The sequence below is a fragment of the Bufo gargarizans genome, chromosome 3, assembly GCF_014858855.1.
Source record: "Bufo gargarizans isolate SCDJY-AF-19 chromosome 3, ASM1485885v1, whole genome shotgun sequence".
NCBI lineage: Eukaryota > Metazoa > Chordata > Amphibia > Anura > Bufonidae > Bufo > Bufo gargarizans.
In genome coordinates, this window is record NC_058082.1 from 126166585 (window position 1) to 126193655 (window position 27071).

Here is a 27071-nt window from a genome sequence, read left to right on the forward strand (position 1 = left end):
ATAAAAATATATTTGTTTAAAAAAAAGAAGTACAAAAACTGTGCTTCCGATTTTATGTAAAGTTTTAACTCCCTTAGAACCTAGCCAATTTTGTTCCTCTCTGCTTTCCAAGAGCCATCATGTCTTGTTTGATCATGTAGAAGCTGGAGAAGGGTGTGTTTTTTGAAAGACAAGTTTTATTTTTTTTTCATCCCTTAATTTAATTTTCCATGTAAAAAAATCACCATTTTTGTTTATTAGGATTACGTTTTCACAGCATTCACTGTGCTCTAAAATTAACACGGGGAACCTTACTCTGTGAGTCAGTACAATTACATCAATACCAAATTTGTCTAGCTTATATTGCTTTCTTTCCATCCCCATGTTGTGACACCCATAAGACTTAATGACTCTGGCATAGGATTTCAATAGCGGGCGAAAACGATTCCGTTTTGTCCCCATTCATTGTCAATGAGGACAAAACTGAACGGAGTGCACCAGAATGCATTCCGTTCCGTTTTATTGCGTTCCTCTGACAAGAAAACGGATCAGTCACCCTTTGACTTAAAATGGTTTTAGAGACTGATCCGTCATGGCTATTTTAGAGCTAATACAACCGGATCCATTCATAACGGATGCAGATGGTTGTATAATCGTGACGGTAGTATTTTTGCGGATCCATGACGGATCTAGCAAAAACATAGATGTGAAAGTAGCCTAAGGCTACTTTCACATTAGCATTTTTTGCAGATCCGCTTCCATTACAATAATACAACCGCATGAATCCGTCATGAACGGATCCAGTTGTATTATGTCTTCTGTAGCCATGACCGATCAGTCATGAACACTATTGAAAGTCAATGCGGGACAGATCCGTTTTCTATTGTGTCAGAGAAAACGGAACAGTCTTGCTCCGCACCATATGGCGGACAGAAAAACACTGCAGGCAGTGTTTTGGTGTCCGCCTCCAGAGCGGAATGGTGACTGAATGGAGGCAAACTGATGCATTCTGAGCGGATGCTTTTCCATTCAGAATGCATTAGGGAAAAACTGATCCATTTTGGACCGCTTGTGAGAGCCCTGAACGGATCTCAACGACGGAAAGCCAAAACAAGAGTGTAAAAGTAGCCTAACTTTTTTTTATAATTCGGTCTACAGAGCTGTGTGAGGGCTTGTTTTTTTTTCTGGAGCAACCTGCAGTTAATATTAGTACCATTTTGCGGTACATACAACTTTTTGATCAATTTTTATTCAAACTTTTTGAGGGACAGGCCAGGCGATTAAAAAAATAACAAATTGTTGATTTTTCTTTTTTTTCCGTTACAGCATTCACTATGCAAATATTTTTTTTTTATTAGTTTGTACATTTTCAGAAGCGCAGATACCAATTATTTTAACTTTTTTGTTTTTACATGTAAAATTGAGAGGGCGATTCGAATTTTTAAAATGTTTGTTATTTTGGTTTCACAGTACTTTTTAGTACTGTTATGGTGGATTTAGGATACTTTCACACTTGCGTTGCTGGATTCCTGCAGGCAGTTCCGTCGCCATAACTGCTTGCCGGATCCGGCAATTTGTATTCAATCGGAAACCATTTGTAGACTGATCCAGATGCGGATCCGTCTTACAAATGCATTGCAATACCGGATACGTCTCTCCGGTGTCATCCGGAAAAACTGATCCGGAACTCAATACCACTTGACGCAAGTGTGAAAGTACCCTTACACGGACTGAGGAGCGGCCGATTATTGGGAAGGAAGTGTTCCTTCTGGAGAACTGACTGCTTGTTCAGCCCTGCATTTACATGCGATCCCCCAAACAGTATGAGAACGAGTGATTTCTATTACGATCCCTTGTCATGCAGCTGCGTTGTTTCTGTTTAGACACCAAAATCTGCTGCCCAGAAATTATAATTTACCTGCCTACACGAATTTCGCTTGTCCATCGAGTAATCGGCCGCACCTTTAGATGGGCAGATTGTGGGGAACAAGTCATCGTTCATCCCTAATAATCTGCCTGACTCTGGTTGCTTAGGGCAGTGTTTCCCAACCAGTGTGCCTCCAGCTGTTGCAAAACTACAACTCCCAGCATGCCCGCACAGCCAAAGGCTGTCAAGGCATACTGGGAGTTGTAGTTTTGCAACAGCTGGAGGCACGCTGTTTGGGAAACACTGGCTTAGGGTATACTATCGAACTCTGAGATTTTCACTGACGGCTTGTTAAGCCCTGCTGTAGGCAGTGCTTAACTGCAGTTTCCTATGGCAGGCCTGGGAGCCTTCACAAGGCCCACGGTGCCAAAGTAACTGATCAAAACCACAACATTTTGCCATGAGTGTTCTGATCAGAGGACAAAGGAGTATCTCCTTACCTCTGTCTAACGTCTCGGATACCGCTGTTACTATTGGCCACGTATATGAGGGGTTAAATGACCAGGATTGGCGTGATCTCCAATCTGGTCATTGTAGTTGGGTGTGAGCTATGTCACACAGCCAGCGCCCGCCATCTGTTGAATGGGATCAGCTTGTAAGCGCACTCCATACACCCCTCGTACACTGCTGACATACAGTTATGTCAGAGTGTGTGAAGACGTTAAAGAAGACCTGTATCAGCCCACCTGATATGTTGGATTTAGAAAATATTTGCATTCCATATGCAATAATGGTTGTGTAACTTTGCATTCTTGTACTGGCAGCACTGATTGGACAATATGAGTATGTAGTGACACACCCCCAACTGGTGTCGCTTTAAAGGGTTTCTGTCACCTGAAAAATCTGTATTAAGCTGGTTGACATTAGCGATGTGCTAATGTCAGCTGAACATAACTCTATTAGTGCCATCTCACTGCCTGCTGCCGTTATTGAGAAAAACAAACTTTTATAATATGCAAATTAGCCTCTAGGATCGGGGGGCGTTGCCGCCGCCGCTCCTAGAGGCTCCTTTCTCCCACCTCTGGCCACGCCCTGCATTACTAGATTGTCAGGGGCAGACATCGTTGGTCTCCTATTTCCGGCCCTGTCTGCAGTGTAAATCTTGCGCCGTTCAGTATTCGGCGCAGTGAGTGAAGGGCGCTCGCCGGCTGCCAGCTTCCTCACTGCGCCTGCGCAGAATACTGAAGGGCGCGAGATTTACACTGCAGACTGTGCCGGAGGTAGGATACCAACGATGCCTGCCCCTGTCAATCTAGTGTAGCAGGCAGTGAGATGGCACTAATATAGTTATGTTCAGCCGACATTAGCACATCGCTAACATCAGCCAGGTTAATACCCATTTTTCAGGCGACAGAAACCCTTTAATGTCAATTTATTTATAAATGTATAGAATATGTAACGCACTGTTGGCATTCTCCCTCACCGGCAATAAATAGTAGGGATACCTATTGTATTACCAAATATTTACTCTTATACATTTGCAAATAAAATAAAGATAATTATAAAACTCAGTTATTTAATTCTGCTTAAGTGTTGTATTTATTTAATCCCCTACCCTAATGGTAATCCTCAAATATTTCTAAGTGCTTACTATCGATAACGCATGGGGCCTTCACATTTCACGTCAATTATAGCGATCAAGGAGCAGTGCCAACACTGTGTTACATATCACTCTATCAATTCTTTAACTGATATTCGGCAAGTCAGTCAGTTTGAGCACTTCCCTTTTCCATATATCAGTCAAAGGTGAGCCACTGAGTTGTTTTTTTTCTTTTTAGTCATAAATTTCTAGTATGAATAACATAGCAGAAGAATGTATCCATGCTCCAGAATTGTTGTTTCATGAAGAATATAAGTATTTACTGAAATAGATATAGGATGCTGAAAACTAGTAGAATTATGCTTTATTACACTCCAGTAAGCCATTGTTTCTTTAGAGACCTCCAGATCTCAGCTGCAGTTTGTTCAGATCTCCTGTGCTTTCTCTCAGTTTTATGTATTCAGTTGGTAGGCACATTGATTTGGAGTACCTGTAGGTACTGAATAGGGTTCTTTCCACAAAGAACACTCCTCCTGAATGAGGAAAAGAAGCATGAAAAAAAAAAAAAAAGAAAGAAACTATACCTTGTGAAACGCTGGTTCTGCACCAGAAGCGGTATATTAGTTTTTAGTTAACTTTACTGAAGACTCTCTCCCCCTCTTGGTGAGTTCTGTTTTATGCAAGACATACCCCCCCGGTTCTCATGACCTTTTTTGTTTTACTAAATACTTGTATTTCCCGTGAATGGACATGGATTTCCTTTTAGTAGAACTCTGCACTGTGCCATTCCTCCTGGAAATGTATGGATAAATGATTCCTCTTGTCAGTAAACAGACACTGTAAGCACTAGACAGGTCAGAATGTGTAAGGACATGTACTCAGTGCATACATTTCTAGCAGGAAAAGCGGGATTGGCACAACATTGTGTTCTAAGAAAAGATTTATGGACGCTAGTAGATGCTGAGAATTTCCTTTCTAAGATGTTGCTGTACAACTATGAAATTCAGTGAAAGTTAATAAAATTGCTGCATCCTGTTATGTGTACTATGCTGCCCTTCTGGCTTCTTCTGCCCAAACTGAGTGATTGACCAAAAAAAATATGTGCACAAAGCAGCAGACAGGGTAATGTAAACAAAAAAAAAACGTATCTGTACCCATTTTTTTAATCTTGGCCACCCTCATTCATTAGACATGCACCCTTAGGGTGCATCCACACGACCGTGTCTGTTTTGCGGACCACAGATTTGCAGACCATAGACACAAGCCATGTGCACCCCGCATCATGGTGCAGACCTTTTGACTTCAGTGGTCCGCAATCCACATGTTTCAGCCAAAGATTCCATGTCCTTGTGGTTGCGCTGCATGTCCTATCTTTGTTTGCATCATGCGGATCGTGGACCTATTGATGTAAATCGGACCGGACTATGATGCGGGATTCACACGGCTGATGTCTGTGTTTTGAGGATCCATAAAAAGGACACTGTCTTGTTAATGCACCCTTACTCTGCAAGTCCAAATAAGTATCGATACGGCTTCATATAGGAAATACATAATTAGTATTAGTATACAACTGTATATATTGAGCTCGGCTGCCCCTTCTATCCTTTGCTTCCCTCTAATATATAGTAGGACAGCTCACTTGAGCTAGGTGTTCAAAGACTATAGCTTATATTGTATATCCAGGGAGGAAAACTTCATATGAAGACTCAAAGGGATTTTTCTATTGTAAAAGAGTAGACCAGTTTCTTGGGTAAAAATCTAAATCGAGCAGAACATATTCTCCTGGGTAAGTGTGCAGTACATTTCTTTAGGCATTGGTGTTCTGTTTCTTTTGTTTGGAGACCGCAGCTTTGGTCCAAGCTTAATTGTAACTCAGAATTGTACGGCTGCTTCATCCTCCAGGTTTCACGTACTGTGTTTGATATGTAAGGAGCCACAAAACTTAAACTAGAGCCGGTTATAAGCCATTTGTACACTGAGTAACCAGTGGCTAATATTGCATATTGCCATTTTACTCTGCAGGGTAAGCGCTGCTGGAATTTAGCTGAGCCGTCTGTTTGTTTCTTGTGTTCGGCCATTGATTCTAATCCTTTTTATATATGGGTACTGTGTTTTTTGCTTCACATACTGTCATAGTCATTTGTGTTTTGTAATACCAAACAAGCTCTGAGGAGGTTAAAAAGAAAAACTACCAACACGTAATACGTTTTTGCATTTTGTTACTAATTGTTCCCATTTATTACATTTTATGGCTTTGGCTGATACAGTAACATTTATTTATTTATTTTTTAGATTGTGGTTTTATTAGATTCAAACCACAAGTTAACATTCTGAATATACTTAATAATGTATAGAAATATTATTTTTTAATTTAATGTGTAATATCTTTTACTTGCACTACGATACAAAATTAAATTCTCTGTTAGTAATTTCTCTGCTTCCAACATTTCTTTTAGTTTAAAATGGCTGATAAAACGACATAGTTTTTGTGCAGCATAAATGCAAGTAAAGTTGTGATGTGATGACTGTGCTAATGAAAAGGTTTCTGGCTCATGGAGGTCTGGCATAGCCTAAAGATGCCCTTATATTGTTCCATTATAATGGTGCCCCCTTCTAGTTCCTCAGTAAGAAATAATCAATGTTACATGATATTATATATACCGGTAAGTCCGCCATTGAGATCAAGGAAGTTTTCTGAACCGCATAACGCTAGAAGAAGGAATGCACAATACATAGAATAGTCAGTGTAACATACAGCTCAGGGGGTCCCTATGCTGTATATCACACAGCATGCTACACTAACAGTCCCGCAGGAACGTCTGTCAAACATCATAGACAGTGATGGATGATGGAGGATTTGAGGAAGGGGAAATCTCGGACCATGAAGCTTCATACAAGACTGACACATAAACAGGTGTCAAGAAAATAAAGAGGTGTTGATCCTCTTCATTGATGAAGTCGTAGTCTGGGGTAACATAGACATGTTGTCCTGTTTCAGTAAGAGACATTTCTTAGCATGCCATATTGCATGGCTAAAGGGGTTATAAAGGTCTTCAGGATATGTCATTATTATCACATTGTCAGAGGTCCGAGTCCTGGCACCTCTGCCGATGAGCTGTTTCAGGGAGCCGCCATGCTTTCCAGATCTCTGGTGAGTGCAGCCGGATCCTGGCACCTTTCCAAGCACAGCGCTGTACATTGTATGGTGGCAGTGCTCGGTATTGCAGCTCTGCCCCCATTGACTTGAATGCGGCTGAGCTGCATCTAGGCCATGTGACTGATGTACAGTGATGTCACATGACCTCTGAAGAGGCCATGGTGATCATGGCGTGCCGGCCTCTTCTAACAGCTGATCAGCAGGGGTCCAGAGGATAGGTCATCAGTGTAAATTCCCGGATAACCCCTTTAAGTTCATAAGGGGCAGTCCTAAAAGGCTGATCCTGTGCACAACGTCAATGGGGTACATTTATCAATACTGGCATTTCCATATGCCAATTTTTTATCCCCTGTGCATTGGAGTAAGATGCACCTAATTTATTGAGAGGCACATGCCTATTAAAAAATTGGGTACATTTCTTGTACTCCGTGCACCAGGAACGTGAGGCTCAAATAAACTTGCGCTATAACTTACAGCAGTTTCTGACATAAGTTATAGTAAATCCTGTGGGTCATGATAGGCCCCATCCTTCCTGCTAAGCCCTGCTCACTTTTCTTGCTAGTTTTGAAAAGTGTCATGGCATGCTCCATAATTTGCTACTTTTTAATGCCACAATAGTGACGTAGGCAGGTTGATAAGTGCCCCTTTATGTCTCTGGATGGTAGTATGGTGCACTAAATTATTTCCTCTGGCCACTATTATTTGGCAATATGGGGGGAATTTATCACAGACTAGCATTTTACACTGCTCCATGATATCCCCTGTGCTTCCAGAGAATGCGCCTAATTTATTGCAATGCATAGCTCAGAGGCAGTGAAGTGATGACCGGCTGGGGCTTGAAGGACAGTTGGGTACACAAAAGTACTATGGGCTAAAATAATCTAGCACCTAATATTTGTTTACCGTGTCTACCAGGAAATGGGTATTATAAAAATGTGAAAGACAGTTCTTCAGTGGTCAGTGTTTTGAAATAAACGGCCATCATCTTCATTAAAGGGGTTCTCCCATGACTAATGTAAAAAATGAAAATCCGACATCATACAGGACACGACAATCCCTTTCTAGCAAAGCTAAAACCAGCCCTGTAGCGCACATGGATCCAGAGATCTCCTGATTCATTGCTCTGCTAGATTTATATCGAGGGGAGTGTCTTTCCTGCTGCAGCTCAGAAGGGGTGTCTCAGCTCTCCCTATCACAGCTCAGGGTGTGCCCTTTCTGCTGCAGCTCTCTCCCTATCACAGGAGGCAGTTGAAGGATGAAACTGAGCATGTGCAAACTTCTCAGTGACCTGAAGAAATAAGAAAACAAATAGCAGGTGGTGCTATACAGATCCCTGAATAACTCAGTGGCTATGCAAAATTTTTGATTACATAAGTATTTTGAAAACTGTAGAATATTTTTCATGGGACAACCCCTTTAAGTATTGATCAGGATTTAATAAAAAGAAGCTAGGTAGATTTATAAAACACATATATAAAGGAAAACTAGCTTCGCTGCCCCATAGCAACTAGTCAGATTCCACCTTTCATTTTTCAGAGCTCCTTTGGAAAATGGTGGAAGCTGATTGGTTGCTATGGGGGCAACTAAGCCAGTTTCCCTTCCACCAGTTTGATAAATCTCTCACTGCATGTTTTTACTCTTATTGGTTTCTTGAAAAGTCTTGTAAATATCCAAGTCATTTTCCTTCTGGGGTGAAGCATTATATATAGGTTGCCATGTCAATGGAACCATGCAGGTGGTTTGTTACCTTCCACTGAAGGTCTTCTAATATACGGAGCTTTACCTGAAGTTTCTCCCTTCCTGTTAAGTTTCCCCAAGGAAAACCAACATTTCTGTGAAATTCTTTAAATGGCAGCTTTATTTGCAGGTCCCTTTCCTAGGCCAGTGATGTCACCGTACGTCAGTCACGTCGCCTAGTTGCAGCTCAGCCCCATTCAAGTCAAAGATGGCATTCTAGTCTTGGTGACTGTTCAGACTATACCTGCAGTTTTCCTATGTTCTTGATGCGTTTTCTGTACCCTGAGTTTAAGGGTGAATACCAGGGGAGCGCTGGAATAATCCCCTTAAGGTTTAGCCCAAAGCCAAACCGGTTAGTTGGTACAGTGGGTTCACACTCGCTGATCTGTAGCAGGTGGTCGTGCATGCAGGAGGTTCTCTCCATGATAATTCACAAGTTAGCAGAGCACCCTTGCATAGTCCCATAGCGGTGAGTAGAGAGGATGCTGCACATGCACAGCCACCCCTCCATTCACAATGCAACCACATTCTTAGGAGTTAGGAGGCACCACACCTATCAGTCATGTATGACATATCTGATCAATATGACATAAATGCCCAAATGGGGCAACAAGGGAATGGACTTGATAGCTGTCTGTGTGTATGAGCTGCAGAGTATACATATTTTATCTGGAGAGGCTTGCTTGTAGTTCTGTATACAGTTCTTGGAAACAAAATGAATACTAATCAGAGAATTCAGCAGGGTTTCATATAGAGACAGTTGGTACCGGATAATTAGCGCTTGGATGGAAATAAAAACATTTGACGTTTGTTGGAATAGGCTTGTGGTGATTGCTGTACCCTCTCTTCGTCAGCATTGTAGCATTGAGAGAATATCTTGTGACTCAATATTTTATCAAAAGCTATAGGATTGGTACTGGCTTACTTCAGCTTTCCTTCCAGACGTCTGGTCATGCTCTTTTGTGATGCCTGCTGCTCAGGCCATGCACAAACACTTGAGAAACCGTGTTAGAAGTTGATGGGTAGCTGTCTGCTAAAGCGGGTGCTCTCTGGGATAAATCATTTTAGGTATTAGAGAGGAGGACGTGCCTTTGGATCTGACAATCTGCTATACTTGTTTCTCGCTTCTAGGTCTTCAGTTAGTTTTGACCCTGTTGACTCTCCTGGTTATAGCTAATGCACTATTAGAGAGCGTACCTGTAGATAGTAGAAAAGGGCATCTTATTACAATGCATAGATACAGTATATATTATTGCCTATATTCATTTTAGTCATAAAATACCGAACGACAATAGGAATAGATACTGCGGCAGATGTTACGAAGTATTTCCTATGGCAGTCTTCAGCCAAAGGCCGTCGAAATCAAGCTTACACCAGCTGTAAGCTGGCATCGTTTTGAGCTACAATATACACCAATACGCTAGGCCAGGCATGCTCAACCTGCGGCCCTCCAGCTGTTGCAAAACTACAACTCCCATCATGCCCGAACAGCCTACAACTATCAGCCTACAGCAGGGCATTGTGGGAGTTGTAGTTTTACAACAGCTGGAGGGCCGCAGGTTGAGCATGCCTGCGCTAGGCCATGGCTGGCCCTTCCCCAAAAAACGTGCCAACTTTTCTGTGGAAAAAACACAAATTATGGTCTAAATGTGGCTTGGCAGTTTATTTATTTTTACACCAGAAAAGTGTTGTATAACCTTTGATAAATCTGTCCCATTATACTTATAACTACTGACATAGTGAATCATCTGTTGACATGAAGGATTGCCTCTATAAAGCGGGCTGTCACCCTCAGTTGAGTCTATTTAAAAGTTTTTTCCAACTTCGGAATATTAATGGCACCCCTAGAAATCAGCTCTTTGAAGGATCCGTGGTGCTTGTGCAACCTCTTCATTGTTTATCTGCATTTCATCTACATAGTAGCGGGACTACAGGGAAGTTGGTCTTGTGTACATGCGTTTGAATAGTTAAAGTTGCAATTACCCTGCACCGCCTTTACCATGTAGACGGCAGACGCTTCCAAATGCTCTGTAGCCCCTTCAAGCAGCTGTTAGGCCTGGTGACCATCAGACATCCACCTATCTGATATTGATGGCCTATTTAGGTATATTACATCAATATTCTTTAAGCATCATGTATAAGTGATGTTGAGAGCTGCAGTAACTCATTGTACAGCCGGTTGCAAAATATGGCACAGTTTTTCGAATATTGTACCATAAATACTATACAGCTATGTTTCTAATGTGACTTTAGGTTAAACGCATAGGGCCAGATTTATCATGACTCTGACAGCTCACTCCACTTTCACATATGGCTAAAGTCAGTTTTAGCCAAGTCAGATTTATGATCGGCCCTTTAAGACTGTAATAAATGTGGTTTGACGGTAGCAGTTTATCCGTCAGCAAGCAGCTTTACAAAAGTCGCACATCTTTACAAAAAAGTTGCACGTTTTATGAAAAAGTCGCATGTTCTATTAAAAAGTCTCATAAGATAAGCATGGTCCTCACTGGAGTGAAATTGCAACTTTTTTGCGACTTTTTAAATAGTCCCAATAGTAAATCTGTCTAGAGATACATTTACATAAGAAAACACGCCCACTTTCAGAAAACTGGCGAGCATAGTGCAGAGCAGAAAAAAGTCGCAAATTTGTGCGCAGTTTTAGCGTTTGGGACTTTTTGGGGGACCTTTTCACTCCATTATTCTGACCTGAGCTAATGATACTGTTTACAATCTAAGTAATTTCATACTTGCCAATGATATAATTGTTAGGGCTAGAAAACATTGGTTTCATTTCAATGGGTCCTCAAAAAAATGCAGACCGCACTCCGTGTGCTGTCCACATCAGTATGTCCGTTCCGTAGCCCCACAAAATAAATTGTGCATGTCCTTTTTTTTTTTTTCTAGTTTGCGGACAAGGATAGGCATTATTACAATGGATCCGCAAAAAAAAAAAAAAGCAGATGCCATACAACATACGGTCGTGTACATGTAGCCTTACTTTGCAGCTTTTTTTCCACTCCTGCCTAAAACTCTTGCACAGTATTGTTAGAGGTAGCAGGACAGCTGGCTGCATGAAGGAGTTGCTCAGACTCTACAGCAGTAAAATGGCAGGAAGACTGTAGAAAGTTGCTTAACTTTGCATTTAAGAACAAATGAAGAATAAGAAAAGACAGTCAAAGGCGTCTGTAGCCGTAAAAAGGGATGCATGAGGTACATAGTTCACTTTAACAAAATCTGATGTTGTCTTTATCGTTCCCATGCATTTCTTTTGTACAGTGTGTATGACTGCAGCAGAGTATTAATGATAAATACATTTCGCGCCAGAGGACTGAAGTGCAGCGTGCTGTGTCTCTAAAAAGCACACTTGAAATAGTTTGAATTGAACTTAAGTGAAGCGAATAAGTAACAATTTAAGAAACCAGCAAAGTGTTGCATGAATTTGCATAAAACGGTAATGACTTCTGTTTGTGTTCCGGTTTGCAGCAATTAGTTGCCATGCAGGAGGAGTTAAACAACAAGAAGAGTGAGCTAGAGAAAGCCAAGGAGGAACAAACACATGCAAACGCCCTCGTGAATGTTCTCAAGGAGCAGGTGAGTCAAAACCAGCTAAAGTCTACACAATCAATGTTATGCTAATAGCGGGACCGAATGGGAAAAAAGAAGCTATTTATCATTTTGGAGATCTTTAATGGGAGACTCCAGTATAATTATTAAACCTGTTTCTATTGTTGCTAGCAATGCAGTTCATAGGAAAAAATTATAATAGAGGTTTTTCCATTTAGTTTTGGTCCAAAAACCAATAGTGCAACTATAAACATGGCAGTAAATCAGATTACTGGGCTTTACCGTCTGCACAGTGTAGTTGGTGTAATGTCAAGCTGCTGTACATTCACCCTATGAACCCAGCAATTGATGTCAATGTGACTTATCTGGTTTTCAATAAGGGACATAATGTATTTTATGTGTATTTCTTCCGTCATTCACATTGCCGGTAGCCATGTCTGCCCAATGTGCTTTTAATAATGTCCCAAGATCAACTTTTTAGCAGATCTGTCATCTGAATATTCTGTGTTATATAAGGCCAGCAGGAGCTATCAGTCGTCACTCCCTCCCTCTTTCTGCAGTGATCCACAGGCTGCTGAGTATACAGATGTATACAGCAGCCTGTCAGTTACTGCGGAGAGGGGAGCACTTCCCTCAGGAATACAGCTCAGACCAAGTGCACATTTCAGTTATTTGGTCAGTTATTCCATCAGTTATTGTGAGCCAAAACTAGGTGCGGGTAAAAACACAGTAGAGGTGCAGATCTTTAGATGACACTTGATCTCTGAGTAGGCTTCACTACTGGTTTCGGCCCATTTACATAATCGTATGGTTGCTGTGCCCGTGCTGTGGACCGCTATTGCATGGGCACCAATGAAGTGGTAATGGACATGTGTGACCGCCGCTTTGTTCATATGGGATAGGGACCCTGTTCTTTCTCATAATTGGTGGGGATCCCAGCAGTCCAACTTTCAGTGATCACACTTCTACCCTGTCCTATCAATTGGTGATAGTTCCATTACTGGGAAAGACTCTCATGCAAGCAGCATAAGTAACATAGTTGACATATTTAAATGTAAAATTTTTAAATTGGTTACAAAACGTATTTTTTTCCATCACATAACGGATGAAAAACAATACAAAAAGAATGTAAAGGGCCTATACATAGCCTTTAACCACCTCCCGACCGCTGTACGCACGGATGCGTCCGGGAGGTGGTTATTGATCACCCCCCTGTCATTGATCACCCCCCTGTAAGGCTCCATTCGGACGTCCGTATGATTTTTACGGATCCACTGATACATGGATCGGATCCGCAAAACGCATACGGACGTCTGAATGGAGCCTTACAGGGGGGTGATCAATGACAGGGAGGTGATCACCCATATAGATTCCCTGATCACCCCCCTGTCATTGATCACCCCCCTGTAAGGCTCCATTCAGACGTCCGTATGTGTTTTGCGGATCCGATCCATGTATCAGTGGATCCGTAAAAATCATACGGACGTCTGAATGGAGCCTTACAGGGGGTGATCAATGACAAGGGGGTGATCAGGGAGTCTATATGGGTGATCACCCCCCTGTCATTGATCACCTTCCCCCCTGTCATTGATCACCCCCCCCCTGTAAGGCTCCATTCAGACATTTTTTTGGCCCAAGTTAGCGGAAATTGTTTTTTTTTTTTGTGTCAAAAAATAAAATCTCACATGAACTCACCATACCCCTCACGGAATCCAAATGCGTAACATTTTTTAGACATTTATATTCCAGACTTCTTCTCACGCTTTAGGGCCCCTAAAATGCCAGGGCAGTATAAATACCCCACAGGTGACCCCATTTCAGAAAGAAGACACCCCAAGGTATTCCGTGAGGGGCATATTGAGTCCATGAAAGATTTACATTTTTGTCCCAAGTTAGCGGAAAGGGAGACTTTGTGAGAAAAAACAAAAAAAAAAATCAATTTCCGCTAACTTGTGCCCAAAAAAAAAATTTTGGTCAAATGCCAACTTTGTATAAAAAAAATTTGAAAAGTTGTCTTTTGCCAAGATATTTCTCTCACCCAAGTGCACCTTTCGGATTTCGCAGGCCATTTTTTACACATTTTGATTGCAAAGTACTTCTCACACATTTGGGCCCCTAAATTGCCAGGGCAGTATAACTACCCCACAAGTGACCCCATTTTGGAAAGAAGACACCCCAAGGTATTCCGTGAGGGGCATGGCGAGTTCCTAGAATTTTTTATTTTTTGTCGCAAGTTAGTGGAATATGAGACTTTGTAAGAAAAAAATAAATAAAAAAAAAATCATTTTCCGCTAACTTGTGACAAAAAATAAAAAGTTCTATGAACTCACTATGCCCATCAGCGAATACCTTAGGGTGTCTACTTTCTGAAATGGGGTCATTTGTGGGGTTTTTCTACTGTTTGGGCATTGTAGAACCTCAGGAAACATGACAGGTGCTCAGAAAGTCAGAGCTGCTTCAAAAAGCGGAAATTCACATTTTTGTACCATAGTTTGTAAACGCTATAACTTTTACCCAAACCATTTTTTTTTTTGCCCAAACATTTTTTTTTTTTATCAAAGACATGTAGAACAATAAATTTAGCGAAAAATGTATATATGGATGTCGTTTTTTTTTTTCAAAATTTTACAGCTGAAAGTGAAAAATGTCATTTTTTTGCAAAAAAAACCCCGTTAAATTTCGATTAATAACAAAAAAGTAAAAATGTCAGCAGCAATGAAATACCACCAAATGAAAGCTCTATTAGTGAGAAGAAAAGGAGGTCAAATTCATTTGGGTGGTAAGTTGCATGACCGAGCGATAAACGGTGAAAGTAGTGTAGTGCAGAAGTGTAAAAAGTGGCCTGGTCATTAAGGGGGTTTCAGCTAGCAGGGTTGAAGTGGTTAAAGGGGTTGCCTCATCATGGACAATGGGGGCATATCGCTAGGATATGCCCCCATTGTCTTATAAGTGCGGGTCCCACCGCTGGGACCCGCACCTATATCGAGAACAGAGCCCCGCAAGTGAGGGATGGCGCACTGTGCATGCGCAGCCGCCCTCCATTCATTTTCTATGGGGCTGGCGAGCGCTCGGCTATTTCCGTCGGCCCCATACAAATGAATTGGAGCGGGGGCCGCACATTCGGGGTACGCTTCCATTCACTTCTATGGGGAGCCGGCTTGGTGGTGGCTGGACCGGAGTCCTCCAGCTACCAACTTGTGGGGATCCGTTCTCAATATAGGTGCGGGTCCCACCTCCTAGCGATATGCCCCCATTGTCCATGATTAAGTCTCACCCCTCACACAGTTATATTTTTTACAAATAATAAAGGAAAAGCAAAAATCTGTACAAAAAATGCATTTTTTTTTGAGAAAGTGGCTTTGTAAAGTTTATTTCTAAATTCTATTCAGAATTCACACTTAAATTTTTAAATTATGATAATTCCCGTTTTTGGTTTATTACCAATGTGTTGCTTTAGAATGCCATGCCAGCTGGGTTAACAGGCACATGAGCTTTACCAGCGCTGCCAAGCGTAACTACCGTAGGGCTCTTAATGAATGGTATAATTGAAGGACAAAAAAAAAATACACAAATGGAACAAACAATTAGAAGCACAACACAATTTCTAATATGTATCTGAAAAATAATGCACTGGAGTTCCTTCTTTCAACAATAAAACTTTCATAAACTGCAGCCCTTATGACTAACGAGATAGTGTACCAACACTAATTCATATTGTGAGATTTATTGCTACTAGTATAAAAAATAAAAGTGCCCCATTCCAATATTATAACAAATTTGTCACATAAAATAATTTATGTCCTTTAGACAAAATGTGATGTTAAAGAAATTGGACATGAGTAAAGACATGACACTGTAGCCCAGATTTACTAATCCAATAGATGGTGAAAGCTTAGAGAGTTTGTCTAGACCTGCATCAGATTTATCAAAGTGGATCAGGCTGGATGATAAATGTGGAGCAGGGATAGAAACTTATCTCTCACTCTATACAACTATTGGTTGGCTTACTTTGAGTTTTATGCCAGGATTGTGATGCAGCTGTGGCACATCTTTTCCATGAAGCCCCATCCCATTCTGCTAAAGCCAGACTCTTGTCAAGCTGTCAGAAAAAGCGTAGGAACTCTAGATGCACCAATTTGCGCCACTTTGTGGACAGACTTTTGATGCAGACACATTACTAAATCTGGGCCAGTATTTGTATTAGCATCCTTATTATCTAGCCTTTCCCTGTTGAATCTGATCTTCACCATATAATGAGCTCTGCAACCATCACAAACTTTCTATACTGTGCCATAAGAGGATTCCAGAAGACCTTAAGGCCTCTTTCACACGAGCGAGTTTTCCGCGCGGGTGCAATGCGTGACGTGAACGCATTGCACCCGCACTGAATCTGGACCCATTCATTTCTATGGGGCTGTGCACACGAGCGGTCATTTTCACGCATCACTTGTGAGTTGCGTTAAAATCGCAGCATGTTCTATATTCTGTGTTTTTCGCGTCAACGCAGGCCCCATAGAAGTGAATGGGGCTGCATGAAAATCGCAAGCATCCGCAAGCAAGTGCACGCACGGTTGCTAGGAGACTATCGGAATGGGGACCCGATCGTTATTATTTTTCCTTATAACATGGTTATAAGGGAAAATAATAGCATTCTTAATACAGAATGCATAGTACAATAGGGCTGGAGGGGTTAAAAAAAAATCTGAAATAATTTAACTCACCTTAATCCACTTGATGGCGCAGCCCGGCTTCTCTTCTGTCTTCTTCTTTGCTGTGCACAGGAAAAGGACCTTTGATGACGTCACTGCGCTTATCACATGGTCCGTCACATGATCCATCACCATGGTAAAAGATCATGTGATGGACCATGTGATGAGCGCAGTGACGTCATCAAAGGTCCTATTCCTCAAAGAAAAAGACAGAAGAGAAGCCGGGCTGCGCGAGCAAGTGGATTAAGGCGATTTAATTTTTTTTTAACCCCTCCAGCCCTATTCTACTATGCATTCTGTATTAAGAATGCTATTATTTTCCCTTATAACCATGTTATAAGGGAAAATAATAAAATCTACACAATACCTAACCCAAACCTGAACTTCCGTGAATAAGTTCGGGTCTGGGTACCAAACATGCCGATTTTTCTCAGGCGCGTACAAAACGCATTACAATGTTTTTTGTCAAAATCGCACCATTTTCCCTGAACGCATCCGGCCCCAATCCGCAACGCCCGTGTGAAAGGGGTCTAACAAAGCTCATTGCAAAGTGATCATCTGCAAATGAAGACTTGGAATAATGATATTGAATCTTCTCATGTGTGAAGGGGAGGCTTAAAAACCTGTGTCTGAATTAAATGTGGGATAATATTCATCATTGAGACATCAAACAAGCAGGCAATCCTGTAAATCTTAGTAGCACACTATGTACACTATGATTCAAGTGGTAGGTTTAAGGGTAGTTACACATGTGTCAGATCTGTATGCAGAAAGTCTACACCAAAAAATTAACATAAATCTGCACTATTTATCAAGATTTTGGTGCAGATTTTCTGTATGTCAACAACCTTATTGAAGTCTTTTGGGAAATCCCCTCTGCATAAGGTGCCGAATCTTACAATTAGCATGCTATAGATTTCAAAATCCCCACGGCACCTAAATTTCTGCACAGAAAAAAGCATGTCTTTGTCTCATCTTTTTCACTTTGTTGGTACTCTATTATTCTGTGGCTTTTCTGCACGAAAACCTGTGTGGAAAAAACGCCATGTAATCCGCAACATATGCAGGTACCCTAAAGCGACACCATCACAATTTTTTATCATGGTGTCGCTATGAATTTTGTTTATTAAGAAAAAAAAGAGTGGATGGTTTTCTGGATAATATTTCTTGAAGTCACTTGAATGTGTGCCCTAACGTGTCCCCATAAGTAAATAAAATAATTACATAATGTGTACAAAAAAAAGAAATCTAAATACAATAAACATCAGTTTTAGTTGTTTTGGCCTTCTGGATTTCTTGCCACTGGGTCTTGTGACCATTTCTTGGGGTAGAGTAATACAAATTTCTCCATAATTCCAAAAGGTGAAATACTGCTCTAGGAATGAAGACTCAAAACACCCCAGTCATGGAAGCAGGGCTGTGGAGTCATAATTGATAGGAAAATTCTGACTCCAGCTTTTAAAAAATGATCTATTAATGTGTAATTTATTTAATAACTTTCATAGGAATTTAGAAAAGTTTAAAAATGTTAAAACCTAAAAATATTTATGATTAGCAATTTAAAGGTGCATTTTATATGCACAAACTGAACAGGCAATTATTGGGAAAGTAGCCTGCTCTTTAGTAAAGAGCTACATTTACACGCAGCAATCACCTCCACGGTTTGGGGACGAACGATCGCTACTGCCATCTCTCATCCTAATACAGACTCATTGTTTCTGTGCTGCAGATCGCTATTCACACAGCACAATTTGCTGCCTGGAAACGGTGATTTAATGTGCTACATGAAAGATGAATGATCATTTATTCCTGTTTAAATGGAGCCACAGTTTTGCAGTGTAAGGCCTCATGCACACGGCCGTTATTTTGGTCCGCATCCGAGACGCCGTTTTGGCAGTTCCGTGGCCCCGCTAAAAAAATATAACATATCCTATTCTTGTCTGCACTTTGCGGTCAAGAATAGGCATTTATATTGAAGGCTGTCCGTGCCGTTCCGCAGATAGCGGAACGCGCACAGACGACATCCGTGTTTTGCGGACCGCAAAACACACCACGGTCATGTGCATGAGCCTAACTCTGACATAAGGATCCTATTTATCCAAAACAGTGATAAGCAGGGTCTTCTCTTTGTGATAGAAAATCAGCCATCACCTCTCCTGTCCTTTATACGAAGTATCTTTCAGCTGCTCCAAGGCCCTTAGTTATGCCTGAAACTGTGCTGCACATGCTCAGTAGTGAAGACCAGAGGAGGAGGTTCACTACTGGGCATGTCTGCTGTCATCTAAGAACCCCTAGAGAGAACAGGTAGACGGTATTAAAGGTGAAATATGAGAGTATGTAACTTTCAGAAGAACCTACAGTATGCCTCTGCTATGAAAAGATTCATACTTACCTGATACCCTCAGCTCCTGTTTTTGCACGTTTGCTCCTGTTTCTCTATCTTCCAGTTAGGGGTGGGCGATATGGCCTAAAATCTGTATTGTGATATAAATTTAAGCATGTGCGATATGCGATATATATCGCAATATATTGTTTTCTATATTTGGGGGGGGTTAAACCTTTTTTTTTTTTTTTACTTTTTATTTAATAACTATTAGCCTCCTTAAGGGCTAGAACCCTTGTCATATTCACCCTAATAGAGCTCTATTAGGGTGAATAGGACTTTACAGTCTCCCTGCTGCCCTGTGCTTTGTGCACACAACAGCAGGGAGCTGACCATGGCAGCCAGCCTTTCATGTGCCCCCCAGCCTATGATCAGCCCCCCAGCCTCTTGTGCCCCCCAGCCTCATATCAGCCCCACTGCCTCTCCCTCTTATCAGCCCCCTCTGGTAACTCAAACCCACCCCCCCTCCCTCCCCAGTATTAATCATTGTTGGCAGTGGCCACAGGGTCCCCCTCCTCCCCCCCATCATTGGTGGCAGTGGGCAGTTCCGATTGGAGTCCCAGCAGTGTAATGCTGGGGCTCCGATCGGTTACCATGGCAAACAGGACGCTACTGAAGTCCTGGCTGCCATGGTATGTTAGTGAGCAGCATTATACTCACGTGCGCCGTGGCCGCCGGGCACTCCTTCTCATAGGTCTGTGCAGCACATTGCTAATGCTGTAAGCATTAGCAATGTGCCGCACAGACAGAAGGAGCGACCGGCGGCCACGGCGCACGTGAGTATAATGCTGCTCACTAACATACCATGGCAGCCAGGACTTCAGTAGCGTGACTCCTGGCTGCCATGGTAACCGATCTTCACTACCGCTCCGTGGTCATATCGCGGTCCGACGATATGCACAAAATCCATATCGTGGCACAAATTTATATCGCCCACCTCTACTTCTAGTAAATGTTTACTTCCTCCACCGCATGGTCACCTGCTCTTCTGCAGCCAATGACTGGCTTCTGGGGTGATTTGTCTCTTGTGGACACGTCACAGCTGAATCCCGTCATTGGCTGCAGAGGAGTAGATCATTATGCCGGAGTGGAAGTAAACAAGCCACAGGCCAGAAAAATGGACACATGGGAGCCAGTGCACAGGACTGGAGCTGGAGGTAGCAGGAAAGTATGAATCTTTCCATAGAGGAAGCAGGCTGCGGGCACCTGTGAAAAGTTATTTGTTCCCAGCCAACCCCTTTAAGGCAAGCATCAAAAAGCAACCACACTTTTTAAATGTTCCTTTATTCCCATTTAGACTTGCACATAATTCTCTGCATTTCTATGACATACATATATATAGCATCTCTAACTTTTTTCTAAGGACGAATTTAATGCATAGATTTAGTTTTTAATTGTGTATAGCATTGCTTTCCAGTTATTAAATGCATAGTGAATTACATATTTACTTACAGGAATTTAGGAAATTTCTGAAATTGTAGTCCAATAAATATGGTTTATGTTCCATCTAAGTAACCTGAATAATTACAAGATGGTGAGGAAAAAGTCCAGCGTTGCCATTTAACTACAGTAAATTATATTGCTAAATAACTGGCCATTTATGAAGGAGTCAGACTGTGATAAAATACAGGAGCCATCGTTGGAGTCAGAAGTTTGGCTTACCAACTCCACGGCCCTGCATGGAAGGGTTAATATTATAGCAACCATAAAAGATAGCAATTACAATTTACTTAATCACGTAGTGTTAGGTTCAATTAGTTTGTCAAATGCGGCCTCGTGTTTACTGTCTGTTCCATAATGATGATATATGTGCTGTATCTTTCCAATGAATTACACGCATTTTTTCAATGGGTTGCTTATCACTCACAGAGTCGCTCTTCCATAGCAACAAACAGTACATTGTAGCACCTCCTGAAATGAGTTTTTGCACATATTCTTGTTGTGGTGCTGTGGATGTTTGGCAGGTTCATGTTCCAGCAGGCCGACCCCGGGCAGGTGCCACTTTTGTAATTAAATAATGTAGCTTACTCAGTTGGGCGTATTCCTTATGGAGTAGGCTAAAAAGCAAATCTTCAATGCAGAACTTGCCCAGAGCTTAGAGAAATCACAGATGAAACCTCGAGGGATCATATTCTATTATTGACTTCTGTATGTCTTGTTTTTTTTTTACTATCAGCTTGTTATGTGGGCAGAAACGGACTAGACGAAGAGGGTGACATTCAACTTAATTTACAGTGTTCGATTAACTTCTAACAGATCTCATCCCGTATTAATTGAATAGGTAGAACAACATCTTTTTAGTGCATAATACATTATAGACATTTATGACACTACATAGCGCTATTATGTGGTGACTGTATAGCACTGTTAGGCCTTGTGTCTTTTGCGGTACGCAAAACGCAAATCTGCAAAATCCAGGTGTCCGTGTGATGTCAATGTTGCAGTTGTTTTTTTTTTTGCAGACCTATTGACTTTAATGGATCTGTAGTTTGCATTTTGCAACCAAAAATAAGACCTTGTTCTGTCTTTTGGACAGAATGGACATACAGATGCGGGAAGCACACAGAACATGTCCTACGGTCTTGTGCATGAGGCCTTATGGTGACATTATATTAATAGTCCATGATGTGTTGAAGAAACATTAGTTTAGCAGCAGCAGCATCTGACTCTTACAATGTTAAAGGTGATATAGCAGTCTAAAGATCCGTCAGATTTATCACAGTGGCTTGGGCTGGATGATAAATTTGGTGCATGGCTAGACACTTTTATCCAATGTCATGCCACCTACTGGTTAGCTTACTTTGCAAAAGAATTTTGTGCTAAATATTGACCCAAAATATAGCATCTTAGGTCTCACCTCTTTCAAGCCTCTCCCCCTTGGTGAGCTAGAGGCAGTGGATTTTTCTAAACTAGATGCCCCAAATTGTGCCAGACTTTGGCGCATTTTGTGACAAGGTTTAGATGGAATAACATTCGTAAATGTGGGACAGTGTACCGGATTTATTTAAGTGGTTCCCTGCCAAATAAACGATAGTTAGCAAGTGGCGTAAGTGTAAAAGCTGAACCTGCTCTGTTTCTATACATGTATGGGATAGCAGCCATGTTCAAGTGTAAGTGGTGTTTCAGGTAATGTTTCATGATAAGCTACGGCTGTGTGCATGAGCCCTAATTGTTAGTCTCCACGCATCTCAAGAAAAGCTAACTGCTATGATGTCTCCCATACACAGCACACAAAGAAGAGAGCCTGCTTCTTGACTTCAGAAGTAGCAATTGAGAACATTATACGCCAGTACTGAGCAGTTTAGATGTGAATCCAACAGTGAACTAAGACAGTGTATGACATACTAGCTAACAGCATGGTCTGTGTGTCTTTCTGCAGAAGCCCCTCCTCTTCTCCCCTTCCCTCTCCATAGACTTCTGTGGGCTGCAGATGTAATCTGATCTTTCCGTGAGACTGATGTTGAGCAGTGAATTGAAAGTTTGTGGAGCCAGGGAGAAATAAGCTTTTTCTCTAATAGGATTTATTAACAAAGTTTCTTATGTTTTGCTTGTATTGCTAATTTTATGAAAAATGTAAATGTACCAGCACCAGAGAATGGCTAATGTGATGTCAAAGTAAACCCCTCTGATTTATTTTTTCTTCAAAAAATGAAATACATTTAAATTACACAAGGTTTCTCCCTAAATCCAATGATGTGAACATTTCCTCTACCTGGCCCCTACTAATTAAGATATTTGAAACATATGAAAACATTACAGCTATTAAGCAGTATGACGTAGTACAAAGATATAATCCTATTGGCTCTCTTTACTGGCATATGTTATACCTGTTCCAAGGACTTTGCAAGGGGCCATTTATTACGTGAGGAGTTAAGGCGATTTAGACCTATGTACAGGAAAGGGTTATTTCCAGTAACAGTAGTCAAATATGGAATGCCTACCCCAAGAGGTAGTAATGATACTATGTCAGCATTTAAAAAAAGGGGGGGCTAAATGCTTATCTAATAGCAAACGGCATGGAAGGTTATACTTAATCTAATAATCAATGGTGTCTGAGAAAAGTTGATCTAGATGTGGCTGTGTCTTTTTTCAGCCTGTATAACTATGTAACTACTAAAAGATGCTCTTCTGAACGGTGCTTATTTACTATGTGTATGGAAAGCCAACCTTAGGCCTCTTTCACACGAACTATATGGATTAGGTCTGGATGCGTTCAGGGTGCGTTCAGGGTGCGTTCAGTGAAACTCGCACCATTTTGCAAGAAAGTTCAGACAGTTTTGTATGCTATTACGTTCAGTAGTTCAGTTTTTTCTGCGCTGGTGCAATGCGTTTTGATGCGTTTTTCCCGTGTGTGAAAAAAAACTGAAGGTTTACAAACAATATCTCTTAGCAACCATCAGTGAAAAACGCACTGCATCCGCTCCTGCAGTGGGTCAGGATTCAGTGCGGGTGCTATGCGTTCACCTCCCGCATTGCACATGTGAAAGGGGCCTTACAATGACTTGGAAATTGGTACCCTAATACAGGGGCGTACATATCATGGGCCCCATATCAAAACTCAGAATCTGCTGCTGCTCAAACTGCAATGATGACCGGTGCATCCATCATGCAGGGGAAGCAGCAGAGTAAATCAGACTACACCATTTGGCAGAGAGCTGCAGGGGCAAAGAGGAAGGGAGCAGTGTACGCAGGTCAGAAAGGGGGCGTGGCCATTCGGCCTGGCCGGGCCCCTTCAACTCACGGGCCCCATAGCAACTGCGTAGTCTGCCTCTATGGGTGGTACGCCAGTGCCCTAATATCATTACCTACTGTGGAAGATAATGGAGCTTATTGCACACAGAAATAGATCTCTGCTAAAGTGAAAATGTTTTATGCATAAGCATGTCTGCTATGAATAGAACACACAAGACTGTCACTGAAAGCCATGTTTTAATAGGAAATGTGTATTATTTCATGCAATTTAGTCTAATAACTGTTGAGACAACACTGAGATAAATATAACCCATAGTTCTTAGGTTTACCAACATTCACTAATTGGCTGCCCCATTACTCCTGCGTCTATATTCTGTTCCACCATGTATAACATACACGTTCTGTTACAGCAGAAGGGTCACTGTAACCAGCCGTAGATCATGGAACTGTTATTGCTGCTATCCTGTATGTTGAACGCAAGTTAATTGTGAGAACGTAGTATGAGCAGTGAAACATTCTCCCAGTGACATCTTACACATGCTCTTATAAAAAAGGAGCTTGTACTGGTCACTTTTCTTTTAGCATTTTCTTCATAAGCCAGTTTTAGAATAGAATTTAGAACACTATCCACTATAACAGTGACATCTACAGCACCCCGCCCCCAAAACAGTGACCACCACAGCCCCCACCCCTTAACACTGACCCACCAACAGTGCCCCGTCCCTTAAATTTGGACCTCCACAGCAGCCCACCCCCTTAACTTTGACCTTTACAGCAGCCTTCCCCTTTAACAGTGACTTTCATAGCATACCACCCCCTTGACAGTGACCTCCACAGGGGCCCACCCCCTTAATAGTAGTCTTTACTGGATCAGGGGTGTGTCCTTTTGAACAGCTCACTCTAAGGCCCCTTTCACACGGGCGAGTTTTCCGCGCGGGTGCCATGCGTGAGGTGAACGCATTGCACCCGCACTGAATCCAGACCCATTCATTTCTATGGGGCTGTGCACATGAGCGGTGATTTTTACGCATCACTTGTGCGTTGCGTGAAAATCGCAGCAAGCTCTATTTTGTGCGTTTTTCACGCTACGCAGGCCCCATAGAAGTGAATGGGACTGTGTGAAAGTGCGGATGCGGTGCGATTTTCACGCACGGTTGCTAGGAGACGATCGGGATGGGGACCCGATCATTATTATTAACATGGTTATAAGGGAAAATAATAGCATTATTAATACAGAATGCATAGTACAATAGGGCTGGAGGGGTTAAAAATAAATAAAAAATAATTTAAATCACCTTAATCCACTTGATCGCGCAGCCGGCTTCTCTTCTGTCTTCTTCTTTGCTGTGTACAGGAAAAGGACCTTTTGATGACGTCACTGCGATCATCACATGGTCCGTCACATGATCCATCACCATGGTGATGGCCCATGTGATGAGCACAGTGACGTCATCAAAGGTCCTATTCCTCAAAGGAGAAGACAGTAGAGATGCCGGCTGCCGACAGTGAATTAAGGTGAGTTAAAAAATGTATTTTTTTTTTTAACCCCTCCAGCCCTATTGTACTATGCATTCTGTATTCAGAATGCTATTATTTTCCCTTTATAACCATGTTATAAGGGGAAATAATACAATCTACACAACCTTGAACCCAAACCTGGACTTCTGTGAAGAAGTTCGGGTCTGGGTACCACATTCAGTTTTTTATCACACGCGTGCAAAACACATTGCAATTGCGTACCTACTCGCGCGGGTTTGCTGCAACGCATCTGGACCTTATCTGGACACGCTCGTGTGAAAGAGGCCTAAGGCAGCAGCACTATGCTGTTTGAGTGTGATCTGCAGGGAGAAAGTCACCCTCTCTCCCACCTGCAGCTGACAGAAGTTGATTTTTACCTTTATTTTTTCAATCCCTGTTGGCTCAGGAGGGGGAATGACCTAACCAGATCGTGGCGTGGCGTGGCTTAGCGGGAACTAGAGGTGCATCTTATAGTCCAAAAAATACTTTTTTTTTTTTTTAAAGCTAATTAGTGTATATGTTTTTGAAGTTCAATAGAGAGTAACTGTATGTTCCAGCGACTAGCATGGTTTATTCCTCCAAACTTCAGCTCTCTACTCACACTATAATCCTGGTTCTTTGCATAAAAAAAGTTAAAAATTACTTTTTAAATTGATTCTCTAGTTGAATAAAATGATTACACATTTGAAAAAGGATGAATGGAGGCAGCAAATCTATTGTTTCAAAATTGATTTTGTGTCTGCTAAAAGCACTAATTACACAGTGTGTGAATAATAGCCTCAAATATAATTGTTGTTTATCCTGTGTAAGAGAGACGGCAAAATAATATATTTAATCGTATTTAGTATAGATGGTAGAAAGGAGATTGGAAAAATATTTAAACCACAAGAACATGATTGTGCATTTGCAGAGCAACTAAACCTTTACATTATTGATAAATGTACCTTAATATATATTATAGCCTATAAGCGGCTTATTCATTATCTATACCAGATATATTAATACAGGGCTCCAGATGGCGACCAAAGCGGTCGCCAATGCGCCTTAAAATTTGCAGATGGCGATTGTACCGCCGGCATTTGCGACTGTACCGCCGCGCTCCTGCGCAGCCCAAGTTCTCTTCAGTAGCACAGTGGAGAAGGAAGGAGTCCCTCCCTCCCACTGTGACGCGGCCGCCACTACCACCAATGGGGAGATAGCAAGGAGGAGGAGCTGTCGCCACTGCGCCACCAATGGATGTAAAAACATAAGTATAGGCAGCGGTATCACAGACCCGGCACCCGGCCTCAATAACAGGGCATGCGATCCGTGGCAATTAACCCCTCAGGTGCCACATCTGAGGGGTTAATTGGCACTGATCGCATGCCCTGTTATTGAGGCCTTTCATGGGTCCAGAAAATATGAACTTAGTAGCAGGCTGCATAGAGAGGCGCCCAGGGATCTAAGTGCACTTACTATTATTCCTGGGCACCGCTCCGTTCACCCGCTGTGGCCCCCGGTATTTTCAACATTCAGAGCAAGGAGGAGGAGATGCCAGTGTCTCTCCGTCTCCATGACAGCAGCGCTGTCCAATCAGAGCTCAGAGCCAGGGAGTTTTTTTTTTTTTCTCCCTGGCTCTGAGCTCTGCGCTTTGATTGGACAGCGCTGCTGTCAGGGAGAAGGAGAGACACTGGCGTCTCCTCCTCCTTGCTCTGAATGTTGAAAATACCGGGGGCCACAGCGGGTGAACGGAGCGGCGCCCAGGAATAATAGTAAGTGCACTTAGATCCCTGGGCGCTGCTCTATGCAGCCTGCTACTAAGTTCATATTCTTTAAACCCACGAAAGGTCCTCTTTAATTACATTCATTGGTGGCGCAGTGCGCCC

The 27071-nt window shown here is 42.0% G+C and overlaps 1 protein-coding gene across 6 annotated transcripts in view; it reads left to right on the forward strand.

Annotated features, from left to right (window-relative positions):
* Positions 1–27071, forward strand: part of ENOX1 (ecto-NOX disulfide-thiol exchanger 1) — a 593767-nt gene that overhangs the window by 540310 nt on the left and 26386 nt on the right. For all 6 annotated transcript variants that reach the window (XM_044283882.1, XM_044283888.1, XM_044283885.1 and 3 more), the window contains one exon: positions 11824–11931. In XM_044283882.1, coding sequence (XP_044139817.1) covers positions 11824–11931 — 108 coding nt within the window. The remainder of the gene's footprint in view (positions 1–11823; positions 11932–27071) is intronic.